The 16,306-nt window shown below is 39.0% G+C and overlaps 1 protein-coding gene across 1 annotated transcript; it reads right to left on the minus strand.

The window, feature by feature from the left end:
- Positions 1 to 14,262: 14,262 nt before the first annotated feature.
- On the minus strand, positions 14,263 to 16,050 carry LOC120294162 (premnaspirodiene oxygenase-like). The gene is made up of 2 exons (XM_039314168.1): positions 15,112 to 16,050; positions 14,263 to 15,004 (listed from the first exon to the last, which is right to left on the minus strand). The coding sequence occupies exons 1-2, from the start codon at positions 16,018 to 16,020 to the stop codon at positions 14,387 to 14,389; spliced, it is 1,527 nt and encodes a 508-aa protein (XP_039170102.1). The 5' UTR covers positions 16,021 to 16,050; the 3' UTR covers positions 14,263 to 14,386.
- Positions 16,051 to 16,306: the final 256 nt, after the last annotated feature.

Below are 16,306 nucleotides of genomic sequence, written 5' to 3' on the forward strand. Positions count from 1 at the left end.
TTTATTGGAATCAATTTAGATATATCAAATCTTTTCGGATGACAAGTTAATTTGGAAAGAATCTACTTATGGAAACCAAGATCCTGATTATATGAGCAAACATGATTTATGGGCTTTCATCACAATCTTCAAACAACTTGAGATCTCCTTGATTGATTCTGTCCAACGGGTTGATTGGAAGAATTCCTTTGGAAAGTGCCAATGGTCGAGAAGGCATGAATGGGTATTTAAGGAGGCCTCCCCAGTCATTCGAGAGTGCGTGAAAGAAGAATTCCAAAGTCTAAAGCTTCCCATTTACTTGTTATTCCTTACACTGTACTCAAATTTGTACTCAAAAGAGAGAGAGAGACTTAAAGAGAGACTTTGTGAGAGTAGCAGAGACTCTTCATTGAGAAGTCGAGATCACAAGATTGTAAATTCTCTTTTGATTCTTAGTGGAAACCGGCTAGAAGGCTATTGGCATGCGAGAGTGGACGTAGGCTTGATCTAAGCCGAACCACTATAAATTCTGTGTTACTTTTCTCTTTCCTAAACTCCTTTACTTTATTCGTACTTTAATTCTGTAGTTAAAGTCTAAACTCTTTTAAAGTCTGCTAATAATTAGACTTAGTTTTAAAAGCAAAATATTCTTACTGCTCTTTGCGAAAATTATCTTCACACCTATTCACCTCTTCTAGGTGTTCATACTAGCACTTTCAATAGCATCCTTGGTGGGTGAGTATGCCTGGGAATAATCTCATGGAACTTTTTCATTGTAGGCATTTGGTTAAATTTCTATGGGAATCGCCTAGTTCTTTTCAAAAAGGATTTTTTGGATTACTTTGTATAGCCCATCAAGGTTAGCAATGCTGCATCCATAAGAATCATGGATCATGGCAAGAGAAATTACAAGGCCTAGGTACTCTAATTTTAGGGACCTAGTGACAAGGAATAGATTTGTAGGTGACATGTAACACCATGATCTGTGAAAAATCACCATGGTTTGGATCACCTCTTCTAGAAAGTTATACTTTCTCTTCATGAATTGTAGCTGTAACTCAAACTGGACTCTCCAGTAGCACATGGGCCAAAACCATTGCAGAATTTCTGCGAGATGTTGGAAATAAGGATCTTCATGGCTTTCTTCCCATCTTCTAGCCATCCTATGGATGTCAGTAGTGGGAAAGTTGATTGCTACAGTGAGATTATAGAAGACATACCTGAAAAACCATTCGAGTTTTTAGGGAATGTGACAGGATTAAGGGTGAATATATGAATGAATGGATAATCATGTTGCATTCCAAATGGTCTATACTTTCAAAAAATCTTATTCTGTTATTCCCACATCTTTTCTTTGCATTTAGAGTAGAATAGTCCTTGTTGATGTGATTCTGTGATGCCTGGAGAGATGTCTCTATGGACATCTGATGAAGAGGACAAGGATAGTCCTCTTATCATGAAGATGGAGGAGGTGGATTCAATAGGCTTGGAGAGAAAATCGGCAAGGATATTTTTTTCCCTTTGATATGCTTGGTGTCAAACGAATACTTGGAAAACCATTTTGCTCAATGCAAAAGCTATGGATGAGGGACTGTTTTTTGCTTGAATTTTGAAATATGGGAAAAAGATGACATATCTATTTTACGAGGAAATGATAGCTAATAAGATGAACTTCAAACATTTTTATTCCATACTTAATTGCTAGGATTTCTTTGGCTGTAGAATGATAAAATATCTTAGCATGGAAGAATCTTCCACTTTCGTATCCATAGATTCTCCAATTACCATTTTCTTCTTCAAATAGCATTGCTGCCCAACATTTTTCATTGGCGTTAGTTTGGAGGATGTGCTTTCCATCAAATGTTATCTACAATGGAGGTAGATTTTGCAAGTTTTCCTTCAATCTCTAACAACTTCTCTTTGAAGTTTTTGGGGCATTGCTGCCCAACATTTTTCATTGGCATCAGTTTGGAGGATATGCTTTCCATCAAATGTTATCTACAATGGAGGTAGATTTTGCAAGTTTTCCTTCAATCTCTAACAACTTCTCTTTGAAGTTTTCCCCACGGGGGTGGTTCCTTTTTGAGCATTTTTTTGGTAAAGGATGTATGAATTTTGAAATTTTGAGAACAAAATCCCTAAGGCAATTGACAATCCCAAGGAACTATTGAACTTGCCTTGTGAGAGAGATTATCTTTCGGGAATCTTAGAAGTTCTTTTGCAATGTGTTCGCTTGGATGGAAAACTTTGTCTTTCAAATGCATGCCTAGGAATTCGATCTCCTTTTGGGCAATGACCATCTTCCTCTAAGATAATATAATGCCACATTACTTAACCAGATTAGCAAACTGTTTAAGCAACTTACAATAAGACTCATCATTGAGACTGTAAAGGAGAATATCATCAATATAAATTTGGGCAATGGTGGAGATTGGGTAGAAGATTTTGCATATTACTTTATGAAATAGAGAGGGTGCTGTTTTGAGCCCAAAAGGAAGAATATTCCATTGGAAGTGCTTGTTTGGGATGCATAAACCTGTCTTGTGTCTATCCTCTAGATGAATTCCAAGTTGCCAAAATCCTACAATTAAATCAAGCTTTGAATAAATCTTGGCGTGGGATGGACTCAAGAATAAGTTTTTCCTATTTGGCAAGGGGAATTTGTCATCCTGGAAGAATTGATTAAGGGTCTAGCAGTTGTTTACCAATCTCTTTTTGCCTTGGACTTGCTCATCTCTTTTTTTAACATAAAAAGTCTCACACGCCCATTGGGAATTTGTAGCCTCCATAAGTCCCTGGTGAACTAGATCATCATGGTCCTTTTGGGCAGGTTGGAGATTTTCTGGGTTTATTCTTGAATGACTTGCCTTTGTTGGGTTGATATTTTCATTCTTCTTGAAAGGCAAGTGGGTAAAGAACTCTTTGTTTTTCTACAAAGGATTGGAGCACTTTTGGAGAAACTCCGAATGTATTTTAGTATAGAAGTTCCTCAAAAATAGGATCAAGATTTTCAAGGTAAAATGAGATATAGTCTTCTAGTATCCACAAAGTCTTTAAATTGCCCTTTGAACTAGAGTCCATTAGGTAAGATTGAGTTATGGGAGTCTGCAAAGAAAGTCCCATACTATAATGATATCCCGATCCGGATTAAGTCGAGTTCTTATAATGCTTTGTTGGATGCACAAAATTAAGCCTAAATTGTATCCTCTTCCACATTTAAATCCAAGAATTCATTAGTAGCTAAGTTCACCGATATCAATATCAACTCATTCCATCACTGGGCCAATCCTTCCCAAGCCCTACTAGATTCCTTACAAAATAGTTTTGGAATTTTAGGGTGCGTTTGGTTGCACCCTATTTCTGTTCCCAAGAACAGAAATTTCTGTTTTTTTGTTCGGGAACAAAAAGGAAAGTAAACGCACTTGGGGTGCGTTTCTTCCTTTTGTTCTTTTGTTCAGGGAACAAAAAACAAAAACAAAACTTAGAAACACTTTTATTTTTTCTTATTTTTCTTCTTATTTTCTTTCTTTTTTCTTTCGCGGTCGCCGGCCTGGCCATGGCCGGCGACGGGCCGACGAGGGGCCGGCGGCCTCGCCTGTGCACGCGAGGCTCGCTGGCCACCGCCGGGCGCCGCGACTGGCGGTGGGGGCGAGGCCGAGCCTCGCCGACCGGCAGGCGAGGCCGAGCCTCGCCGAGCCCGGCGGGCGAGCTCGGCCTCGCCGGATGCGGGCGAGATCGAGCTCGCCCGGCCGGCGAGATGTCGGCGCGTCGGGCTGGGCGAGCTCGATCTCGCCCAGATTCGGCGAGGCCGAGCTCGCCCGGTCGGGCGAGGCTCGGCCTGGGGGGCCAGCGAGCCTCGCGGCGTGCACAGGCGAGGCCGGCCGGCCCTCGTCGGCGTCATCCTTGCCGAGGCCGGCGACCGGCCAAAAGAAAAAAAAAAAAAAAAAGGAAAAAGAAAAAAAGAAAAGAAAAAAGAAAAAGGAAAAAATAGAAAAAAATAGAAAAATAAAAGAAATATAAAATTATACAAATTTACCAAACGTGTTTCTATTTAGTTTTGTTCCCTAGGAACAAGTTTACCAAACGGGGTTTTTTGTTCAAGAATTGTTCCTAGGAACAGAAACACTTTTTTTTATTTGTTCCTTGAACAATTTTTAAACAGAAACGCAAACAAACACACCCTTAGTCTCCTTTGCAGCCTTTAAATCAATATCTCCTGATTTTTGGTTTCCATTAAAAACACCACATTAGGCTTTTTCTTGATTTACAAGGGCTCTTAAGGTAAGAACTGTCAAAGGTGTGCCAACCCTTGATAGTTCCAACATACTAGCTTCATTTGTAACTTTGTGGCTTATAAGGACTAGCCACCAAAGCTAGTTCATCATCTTCCCCAACAAACAAAATTGGGGTATCAAGAAGCTTAGAATCATCTAACAGAGGCTTGCTTGAGTTTTGCCTATCATGTGGGTTATATCTACACACTTTTTTTCAATTCTCTAGTCCTTGTCTGGCAATTCTTCTCTTGTATTTTGGGTCTCTGTTTCCTGCATTGAAGGGGGCTCTAAGCATAGTGTGGGAGATACAACGGAGGCTTCATTTACTACACCACACACCATAACTTTCCTCCATAATGTTCCTTTTGCCCTCTCTTCTTGCACCATGTTGTTTAGACCCTGGGGGTCCATAGTGACTCTTTGAAACGTTATTAACTATCCCAAGTAGGCTAGATTTTTAGTATCATATCCTCATCTCCTTCTTCCTCAAAAATGTCCCCATAAAAGGCTTTCTAGAAAGAGCTATTAGTATCGGACTCAGCTTTTAACCAAGAACCAAACAGGATCTTGTCATTCGAGGCAAAGAAATTTTCATCATAAGGCACCTCCTCACAATTCTTAGCACAATGGTTGATTCTTCTACAAGAATAACAGAAGCGTGGCAACCTCTCGTACTTTAAATCCAGCCGATGCTCCCTCCCCTTAAAGCTTGAATTTATGCTAGATAAAAGAGGAGTGTTCAGTGTTAATACTACCCTAGCTCTCCCAATTGTAATTGCAGCATAGCCTTTTGATTCTATTTTCATCTTAGACACCACCCTCATATTTTCTGCAATACTTCTAATAGCTTCTTCCATTCTTGCAACCTCTCGTACTTTAAATCCAGCCGATGCTCCCTCCCCTTAAAGCTTGAATTTATGCTAGATAAAAGAGGAGTGTTCAGTGTTAATACTACCCTAGCTCTCCCAATTGTAATTGCAGCATAGCCTTTTGATTCTATTTTCATCTTAGACACCACCCTCATATTTTCTGCAATACTTCTAATAGCTTCTTCCATTCTTCCTCCTATAGGCAGCCCATGTATTTGCATCCAAAACAGACAGGAGTCGAAATGAATGCTGTGAGGAGGTATACTCGGCTCCCACTCTTTGAGCACTAGAAGATAGCCTGAGAAAGACCAAGGCCCAGAGCCTAATGTTCTATTTTTCTCCTCAAATGATGGAAATTTGAAGGACAATAGCCTAGGCTCGAGGTGTTTAATTACGACACTTGCAGATTTCCATGCCTTTATCATTGTAGATTGGAAGGCTTGAGAAATCATATTAGGGCAGCAATACAGTCGATCGAGTAAGGTACATTGACATTTCAGCAATTTTTCTTCTATCACCATTTCATCTAGCACTGCTTTTTTCCTTCTTGACCACAAATGTCCCAATCTTTTGCATGGGGCAGCCATGCGTTTGTTTTGGTCCCAATCATCTCCCATTATTAAATTTTCCAGAAGAAAAGGAGAAATCCCAAGGAGTCAGTAAATACCAACCTTAATCGCTAGAGTGAGCAAAGTAACATATTCCAATAAAACAAGCAAAACCGCCCAACCAATTATCCCCTTCGTCTTTGAATAAATCTCCGGCACCTGCAAGTCTTGGGCTGCCTTTATAGGCCTCATCAATGTTTAGTTTAATCCTCCCTGGAGGTGAAGGATCCTAGCCGACTAAAATGGGAGAAGTATGCGGGGCCACTTTTTGTCAAATGCTTGCTCCAAAGGTAATAATTAGGGGTGTCAAATAGTTCATGGACCCATTTTTGGACTCATATGTTATTTATATGGATTGCATATGATTAGAGATTTTCAAAGACTCAGCTAAAATTGGATCCAAAAAGTGCGTCTAATTTTAATGGGTCGAAAATGGATTTTTGATCCATTTAGAATATCAAGTGGCCAACTTAATAGAAGTGCACAGGAGATGACGACCCATTTTCTTCATCCTTGTCGGTGACCTAAAGCTTCCGCAACACAAGCAACATGTAGCTTGCCTCCGCTGTGACGCAAGCAACTGGCTACCCATTCCCCGGAGCCTAAATTCCCGGTGAATTTTCTTTGGGTTTGATCCACTTTTATCTTGAGGGCCTTAGCATTCGATATCGAGGCGGTGGACCATTGCGTGTTTCGCTTCATGCTGGTCTTTGGCTGTCCGCCGAACTAGGTAGGGACATCTGCGATCAAACACTTCTCTCTGGGAACTCCGTTGCTTGGTTTTATTCAAAACGAAACCGAAGCGATAGTTGGGTCTCATTTTCCCTAGTCCACGAGCATGCTCAATTTGAACGAGCCATCCCTTTTGTCAAGTTTGAGCGTCACTTTCACTTGTTGTCTTTTGAGTCTAGACACGAGCTAGAGTTTGAATGGGTTTATGACCTCTCTTTAATCCGTGCTCATCGCATGCTTGATATGATGCCTCAGTGTTGTTCTAAAATTAGACTAAGGTTTTGTTTGTTTCCGTGAAAGCACACCAAGGATCTATTTGACATATTTTCATTGACTTGAGATGTTGCACTCGACACCAAAGTGGCGGTTCATGGATATGCCGTATCACTTTTAGTCAAACGTCGAAGACTTGCTCGGTTTCAAAATATATGAGATGATACGAAATGCTTTCCTTATCAGCGGGTATGAATGGGAGAGGCAACCGGATGTGATCTTACGCCCACTAGCTTCCCTACACCATTCAAATTTCCTACAATGATGAATATATATTTAAATGGTCAAATTCTTTATAAATATTTTAATTTATAGGTTTTTATTTACTATTTTTTAATTGTTTAATTTTCTTTTTTAATTTAATTTCAAGTTTTTATCCAATTAGCATACAGCTTAAAGTGGGCGTAAGTTTTCCTAAAATATTAATGGGCTTTAGTAATACAGTCGAGTTGGATATGCGCTAGATAATGTATGAGTCACTAGATTTATACTACAAGAACATGAGTCAAAATAGGTTAAATGAATCAAATATGGATGGACAATTTTCAACCCAACCCAAACCCAATCCAACCCACCCATGTGACAAGTCTAGTAATAATCCATTCTCAATGGAATTTCAAACACCCTTGACCAGCAAAATTTGTTTTGAACCATTGAGTCACATTCATTAAAAAGAATTCGTCCTAACATTGTTGTGGGACCAAGTTAAGCCATATTTTACGAACAATTGGAGATCAAATTTGCAAAATTTTCTTATAAAGCAAATTATAGTCCTCGGTTCGACCCATCAAATTGATAATTAAAGATTGGCGCCGAGGTTGATGCAATCTTGTCTTCTCTTCCTTGCTTTGCTTCATAATTTGGACATCCTCAAAACCCGTTGGCCGCTCATCTACGACTTCATCATCAGAGACTTCAACGTTTGAATCCCCAAATGCTGCTTCAGAATGGGGTTGTGAAGCATTGCTTCCTAAAAGAGATTCCCAATAAGAGAATCCTTAACTGGAGTCGACGTCCGATATTCGAGAACATTTGATACCAAGCTGTACTGGAGGATATTCCCTCCCATCCTGATCATTGTGCGAAGGAGGAAGGGCAAGGTAGAGTAGTTTCAAGATTCATAGGTTAATCGATGGTCAAGAGAGCTCTTGCGAGTGAGGAAGGTGACAAGGAAACCAATGTGCTTTAAACATGATACGCATATCATTAACAATATTAAGGGGACAAGCTTTAGAAGCGATGTGTTAATAAACTTTAAATGCAAAGTTACTCATTTGTTAAGAAACTTACTCAAAAGCTTGAATAGCAAGTTTTCAGTTTACTTGATCTAACATTGCTCCTTGCTTCCTTCTAAAATGAAGGGTGGTGCTGGCCCAAGAATGAAAATCCGTATAGCAACAACGAAATTATAAATAGCTAATACCTTGAAAAACCCTAAATTGATACACTTATAATAAGTTTACTTAAAAGCCTCAAATTGGCATGCCTGTTTTATTCTTTGTGAGTTTCCGTTAAATATGATTAATACTTTGAAAAACCCTAGTTTGTGATTTTTGATGGTTAAAAGATTAGTTTAGGGTAAATTTATCATATATGTACTATTTGGAGTTTAAGATAGTAAAAAAATAATAATTTATCATAAGTGTATCAATTTATTATTTTTCATGATATTAATCTAACGATAAAACCACTCTCCTTCTCCAATGGGCTTTTTAAGTATTCATAGACCAACTTCGATTCTCCTACTCCTTGAGCAGCCCAATAAGTGTGGGCCAATTGTCACAATGGGCCTGGCCTAGAGGAGAACTCGCTTCAGCATTAATAGATTCTTTCATTTCCTTGGGCCACTGGCCATCGGTCAGAAGTAAAATGAATTTTCATATTATTTATTGAGCATTCCCCGATAAATTTTCCAAATTTATTAGTAACTTTTTGTAATGGTTAATAAATTTTCCGCACAAAAATTAATTTCGAAGATTGCATCCTTTATGGGTTATTTGAAATTTTCTGACCTTGCAGTAAATTTCAAGAAAAATTCAAAAGTTAAAAGTAAAAGTTCATATCGATCATGAATTAATTTCTAGGTTGGTAATTTTTTTTTCAAAGAAATACCAGTGATCAGTGAATTTCTCAACTTTCTTAGCAACGTCCCATAGTCAAAAGTAAGTTGTAAAATTATGTCTGAACTCATTCATTTTAATATTTTTTCATTTTTTTTCCTTTTTCCCTCCACCGGTCATTGCTGGGCGTAGTCAATGGCCGGCGGCCTCCGTAATTGGAGCTAAAGAAGTCTAGTTAAAAAAAAAAAAAAAAAAAAAACATTTCGGTGCTATTTCAGACAGGGTGGAACCCAAGCAATTGGAGTTAAAGGTAGTTTAGAATCCCATGGGCATTGATCCTACTGAAACGTTAGCTTTGGCAGAGATGAGAAAATAGCAAGGAATGAGCCCCAATCGCACATGCGGAAGAGGCATATTACAGCCAGAAGTCTCGAGCTGCGTGGGTTCGCCGACGTCGGAATCGCCGATGGGCATCGCCTTGAAAAGGTAGTGGCAGTCGTCTGCTCTGTGACCGCCCGCTATTACTCCGAGCTTCACTTCCCTATGGATCGAAGCTCAAGGCGAGACAGCCTTGGGTTTGCCGAGAGAATTTTGTTGGGTTTTTGGCTTCGATCGAATCACATGGCGGAATTTGGTCGGAGGAATTGAGAAATTTGGAAAATTTGGGGGTTAAAGTAAAGTTTAGAGATTTTGGGATTAGGAAATTGAGTTACAATTTCGGGCGAAAATGCCTCATTCATGGCTCAGATAATGGCACGTGATGTGAACATGGTTGTCTTTTAGGGAAGATTTGAGTCGCCAGTAGGGGTATTAATGGGCCGATTAAGTTCGGGTTTCTCCTAATACCCGTACAAGCCCCGAAATGCGAACGCTATATTTGTTTTAGTGACTCGAACTGTAAGGCTATGTTTGGAGGCAATGAGGTTCCATGACTGCCGATCTTGTCGAGGTCTAGACGGCCACGGAGGAGAGGAACGGAGTTCGAGTGTGGACGACCGTGGACACACCCCTGGAGATTTGGACGTGCATGTATGGAGAGCTGGACTACCATGAGGACTTGAACGGCTGCGGACGACCGCTCCGGCAAAGGTCAATGGTGAGCTGTTCGCGTTGATCCGGAGGAGGAGGTGCCACCGAACATCGGAAGTTAAGGTTCAATGTCTGCATCCCCAAATGCGGTGGCCATCGCTGTCGGGTCGAAGCTTCAAAGAATCCAACAAGCAGTGACACCCCACTCGCCCTCTCTCTTTCTCCGTACCCTCCTCTTCACTTTCTAAAATCCAAGAACTTACCAAGAAAAGAAAAGCTTCCCATGATGCTTCCCCCTGATTCAGTGTTTGGATTTCTCCCTTAATGTTTAATTTGGTTTGGTTTGATTCGGGTAATTTTGATGATGCTAATCATCAGTGATCGGGCCGGTCAAATGGTTGAATTAGGTTAGGTCAACAAAGTTAAACCGTTTTAACTTATTTAATGCAATACAAATTTAGTGATTCATATCCGAGTTGTGTTCGGCTCATATCCGATCAATACCACAAAAAACATTCATATTACCTATTTAACCTAATTAAAGTTTTTAATGTGTACATATATTACTTGGATACAAATTTCATATCATATTAAAAAAAAAGTAAATTAACACAAAGAAAAGTTATTAAATTAAGTAAAAGTGCAAAATTAAAGTAAAGTAGTGCCAAGATATCATTGTATTTACGGAATATTTATATTCTACATTTTATGAAATAATATTTTGTCCACGCGGATTGAGCACTTTTAAACCAGGAAAGATATCGACGAATTATTATATTCTATATTTTCGGCACTGATATAGTAAAATAGTGTTAAATGTCATTGCAAGACATTTTCAAGAACGAGGAAGAACCCTCTCACTGAAAATGAAAATGTGAAGCGAGCGAGCGAGCGCGAAGGGAGGACCGAGCGAACTTCAAGAGGGGACGGCATGAGAATGAACCCACTTTATTGGACTTTACAGTTTAAACTTGTTATAACCAATTCTCTAAAATTATGCTAACTCATACAACTCATCATATATCGATTTTTTTTTCTTATCATTTCACATATGGTTCTTTTAAAGATCATATATGATAAAAAAAAATTGGGTTTTTAATCTATTTTGCCAATTCTATTGGGGGAACCCTATGGGTGAGCATTGTTTGGATCGACAGTTCCCACCTTGAAACCAGAAATTGTCCACTAAAGATCTGTTTCGAAAAATTGAAACCGAGACTCGTCCATTATTTCCATGCATCCACTGGAGAATCAGACCACCGGTTCGGTCCGATTGCCGAGTGGGTTCATGGAACTAATCTCCAATTCCTACAAAGCTTGTTCGGTCTTAGATTCAAGCTGAATTACGTGCCATTTATTTTGATTAAGAATTGAAAATTATAAGGTAAAATGAATCGACAATATTCGTTAGCTAATAAAAGATCATGGTGTGGTTCTCTTAAGGTTTCTCGACACATGAAATAAATGGAGAATTAGACTCCACATTAAAAGTCCTAATTTCACAAAAGTTAAAATATTAATCGCTCGATTAATCTTTTTTCAACGTCAACTTAATTTAATCATGAGAATGGCTAAGGAAAGATCTAATTATACTCTTAAAATGAGCCATTGGCTCTTATAAACATCTCCGAACGATTCTCTCTTTTCTTCACGTTTGTTTATTTTATTTTATTTTGGTTGAGAAAAGCAAGTAAATGGATTATTAGAATGAAAAAGAAAAGTAAAGAGTTAATCCTATTACACGGTCAAGAGACAAAATTAGTCAATAATATCCACTAACTACCAAAGCTTAAAGGACAAGCCACCTGCTAAGGATAAAGGACTTCGGGATAGGAGAAACTCACCATTAAGGCCTAAAGGAAAATCCATTAGCCGGGAATAGTGTGTTTTTTGGCTTACCATCTAGGAGTAATCCACTCTTCAAGGATAAAGAGACTGAAATGAGGGTTATCCCCTCTCTGAAGATATTCACTCTCATAGAGAAAATCTCATTTTCTCATTCATCAAAACTGTCTAGTCAACATTACAAGGGAGAGTCTTCCTATGTTTACTGAAGCATTAAAGACGTTGGGGACTAGACAATAATTACAAACCTAGGGACTTAGAATTTTGACTCTTGAAACGTACATAACATTAAAAACGCCTAGGAAATTAGAGATGCAATTAAATGACTTGGGAACTTGCATTCTTAATTCTTCAGTTTTGCAAAATTTTTACTCCCACCCTGACCGAAAAATAAATAACTCAAGACACTTTCAAATAACCAAGGAAGTTGTCCATAATAGCCTCTCATTGATAGGTCATTGATAAACTTCAAAATCAACAACTAATATGGTGTACCAAGAAGTATTGATAACTCTTTATTTGTCGGTAACTCTATAATGCTCGGTAACCCATCAATAGCCGTCTTCTCAATAGTGTCATTTTATTGATAACTCCATTCTCTAGACCCATCAAAGCACGTTATGCCCAAATCCTGTCTTGGTTGAATGAGCATTGCTAGTGCCTAGTTGGTTGATGGAGCTTAGTCAGATGCTTCCGCATCAAGAATTTCCCTTTCATCCATAATATCTAAACAAGTATCAATTGTTCAATTCAATAATCCAATTCATCATATCTCATGTCAATGGTTCATTCCATGCTCAATATCTAACTCAAGGCTCTAAAGATGGCTCTCACAGATTTACATTATCATGCAACACTTAGTCCTTACCCAACACACATCAATAGTACAAGGCTTTAGATATGACTTCCATAAAGTTATGTTATTATGTATCACTTAGTTCTTTACTACTCATGTCAATAGTACAATGCCCTAGAGAGGGCCCCGCATGATTTAAGTCGCCATGTAGCATTTAACTCTTGATTACCAAGCCTTAAAGGTGGTTCACACGAAGTTTTGTTATCTTGTAGTACTTAATCATTTACCAGTTCATATTACCATTGGTTTCTCAATCTAAAACATAAAATCTTCTAAGAGTTATCTCATAAATCAAATGTACAAAGTAGTACGCATAACCCTTGAGGAAAGATTTATTGAACCATCCCACAATAACTCAAAAGTACCAAACACTCCATCCAGCTTTATACAACAAGTATGTTCTTACTTCTATATCTATGTATATATTGAGTTACTATTACCTCAGTACATGGGTTTTACCAAAACCAAAGAAGATACCACTCCCCTGGGGATGCCCCAAAACCAAATAATAATGTTACTCGAATCGTCAATCTTGATTCTATCAAATAAGGGAGAAGCAATGTTAAAATTGAGTAATAATGCTACCTCAATTATGAAACGGCTATACTACGTGTAATCGCTAAGAAAACGACTCTTATGGGCAAACGAATCCCATACTTAAAGCGATCATTCAAGTGGTTTGCAATGCGGAGCTTGAGTGCAAAACTTGATCATGCTATGACTCTCTATCGAATCCCTTCCAAATGTACTTATAATCAATAGAAAACTCTTTGAATGTACTCAAACTCAAGACATATTTTCAAAATTTATTGTGAATAAGATCAAGGAAACGAAGAACCCAACATATATGATGATGAAGCCTGTTCCTTAGGTGAAGCTCGAGCTTCGTTGGAGCTGAATTGGTGTTATCGTAGAATGAGTGGCCATTGGGGTGTTGGGAGAGCCAACATGGTTGCTGAGTACTAAGGTGGAGATTTGTTAGAATATATCCCTTGAATTTGAGCTGTTGAAAAATCCCAATTCGAAATTAATTAGCAAAGTCCGGATTGTTGTTGCCTTTGGTGCGTGAAAAACAACAAGAAAATTAACTCCTATTTAGTCGGCCAAATAATCTTCAAAGAAATAACAAAGTAAGTTGCCTTCAGATTCGGCTAACATCCTGATTTGGGGCTCACGTTTTCTACACATATATTATTGAGTTTGTGGGGTTCTTATTTGGCTGGTCAGAAGAGAATTCACTTCAATTGGTGCTGTCATCAATGCGTGTGACTTCAACAGATGGCCATGATTCAAACAGTTACCTCAGGCTAAACACGGTGGTTTTAAGCGTAATTTAAGATTGAGAAACTCGAACATGCGAGCAACTCTGACTTTGTAACTTTTCGACTGATTAATAGATTATTTACTGTTAGTTTTTCCAGTGAAGTAGGTTTCGATACTCATATCGAACCACATAATCTATCGTGTTCGTTATAGTTCATTCTTGATTTCTCTGGTAATTTTGTTCCCTTGCGTTTGACTTGAATTTGTAGGATCTATTAGCTTCTGCATTATTTTACAATGGTGCTACTTAGGTTGCATTCAATACAAGGAGAGGAGGTTCAGCTATTATCGGGTGTTCTTACCCTCAACTTCCCTCCTGGTCTCTCATTTCATTGTGAGTGGATGTTTTTGTTCTTGCTTTCAACAATTGAATCTTTCAATGCTCAGAAAAAGAGAGGTTGAATGTCGCTCAAAAAAAATTTCTTCAGAATTACAAATAACCTCAATCTTATTTCAGATCAAGCTCACACCAAGTTTTTCAATAATACATTTTTCCATAACGAAAATATTGAAGTAGGTCTTCCACATGCCTACTATATCAAGCTGAACCTGAAGTACAGGGTGAAGCAATCACGTACAAATCATATTTCCTACTAACTGACAAACCAAAAGCTTCAGTCATGTCGAGTTGTTCTGGTGTTTGCCCATTTGCTAGCTTCCAGTCAAAATGATATAACAGTGATGCTAACAGAAGCTCAATGCTGGCTGTGCCAAATGCCATGCCTGGACACATCCTCCGACCAGATCCAAATGGAACAAGCTGATAGTGCAACCCCTTATAATCCTCCGAAGATTCGATAAACCTCTCTGGCTCAAATTTCTCCGGATTTGTCCAATATCTTGGATCTCTTCCTAGAGCATATACATGGATAAGGACTCTTGAGTTCATAGGAATATCGTATCCGTTGACCTTGCATTCTTCGCTCGGTGCTCTGGGGATCAATGGTATTGGGGGGTGCATTCTGAGAGTTTCTTTAATAATACACTTCAGGTAATTCAGTTCTTCGATATCTGATTCCTGAACGCGGTCCTTTCCTTTTAAAACCCTCCGTATCTCATTTTGTGCCTTGGCCATCACCCTTGGGTTCATGAGCAATTCAGACATTACCCATTCTAACGTGGCCGATGATGTGTCGGTTCCAGCACTAATAATTTCCTGCAAAGATTTGGTTCAATGGAGAAGTACATCGAAAGGATCGGAAATAGGGTAAATTTTCGTTAAAGAGCCAGTGATACGTTTTAAGAAGTAAATAGATAACTTACGAAAATGACGCCTTTAATGTTATCGGTTGTAAGATGGAATCCGCTGTCGTTGGATTCCTGAAGACGTAATAGGCCATCGGCTAAATCTTTTTTATCCGGCATACCTGCTTGGCCACCTAAGTTTTCTCTTCGCATTTTGTAGTCAGCAAGAATAGTGCTCAAGATTTTGTCATATTTTCTGTATACCCTGTTAAGCTTAAGTTTCACCCAACTAAGGTAACGGAGAAATTTGAGTGAAGGGAAAACCTCGGCTATGTCGAGCCTGCTTGCTAGACTCGACACTTCGCGAAGTAATGCAATGAACTCATCCTGTTGTTTGCACGCGTCGCCGAAAAATGCCTTGGAGACGACACGGTTCATACATGCACTAATCCTCTCGCTGAGATTGAAAGGAAGACCGGACAAGGACTCAATGTATTTAATGACATTGCTTACCTCATCCTCTCTTATTGATTTGAATGACCGCACACTTTTGACCCCGAGGAGTTCTAGCATACAGATCTTCCGGAGTTGCCTCCAGAATTCTCCGTATGGAGTAAAGAAGATACTTGAGTTCTCATAACTCGTCGTTTGATTGGGTGGATAAGGTGGATGGTCCAGGAAGGCTAGCTCTTGGGTCTTTAGGACCTCCTTGGTTGCTTCCGGGGTTGTGATTATTACAAAAGGAAGCTCGCCGACTTGAAGATAGAAGACTGGTCCATACATCTTGCCCAATTTGTATAGGCGATGGTGTGGCAATTCGCCAATCATTTGGTGCAGATTTCCGATAACCGGCAACTTCTTCGGACCGGGAGGTAGCTTAAGATTTGAGCCTTTTGTTGCACGTCGGTTAAAGATCACCTTATAAATCAGTATCAACAAAAAGAGAGATGAAGAAAGGATAAAGGAAAAGGCGGAGAACTGAAACATTGTTTCGAACTTTGGTAAATGTTGGGCTTCGAAAATAATATTGTATGCAAGGACATCAGTTCTCAGACTCCCTCTTTATAGGATCCACGGATTTGACAAGTCATCCATATTTGGTGGAAAATTAATTTCTCTATAATAATGAACTTTGTTTTTTAATAACCCAGAGGCTCGCTACTTAGGGGTCCACAAACACATGGCAAACTAGGTTAAGGTCGAACTCTTTGGCCTATGGAGGTGTCTCTAACATAGTCCATAATAACTTGTGCGCGGTTGGTAGGATTTCAAC

This window comes from Eucalyptus grandis, chromosome 5, assembly GCF_016545825.1.
Source record: "Eucalyptus grandis isolate ANBG69807.140 chromosome 5, ASM1654582v1, whole genome shotgun sequence".
NCBI lineage: Eukaryota > Viridiplantae > Streptophyta > Magnoliopsida > Myrtales > Myrtaceae > Eucalyptus > Eucalyptus grandis.

Bases quoted from the DNA above. Each gene is read 5' to 3' on its own strand.
- LOC120294162 (XM_039314168.1), bottom strand. From the start codon at position 16,020: ATGTTTCAGTTCTCCGCCTTTTCCTTTATCCTTTCTTCATCTCTCTTT. The intron at 15,005-15,111 runs GTAAGTTATCTA...AAATCTTTGCAG, and splicing joins ACATTAAAGGCGTCATTTTC to GAAATTATTAGTGCTGGAAC.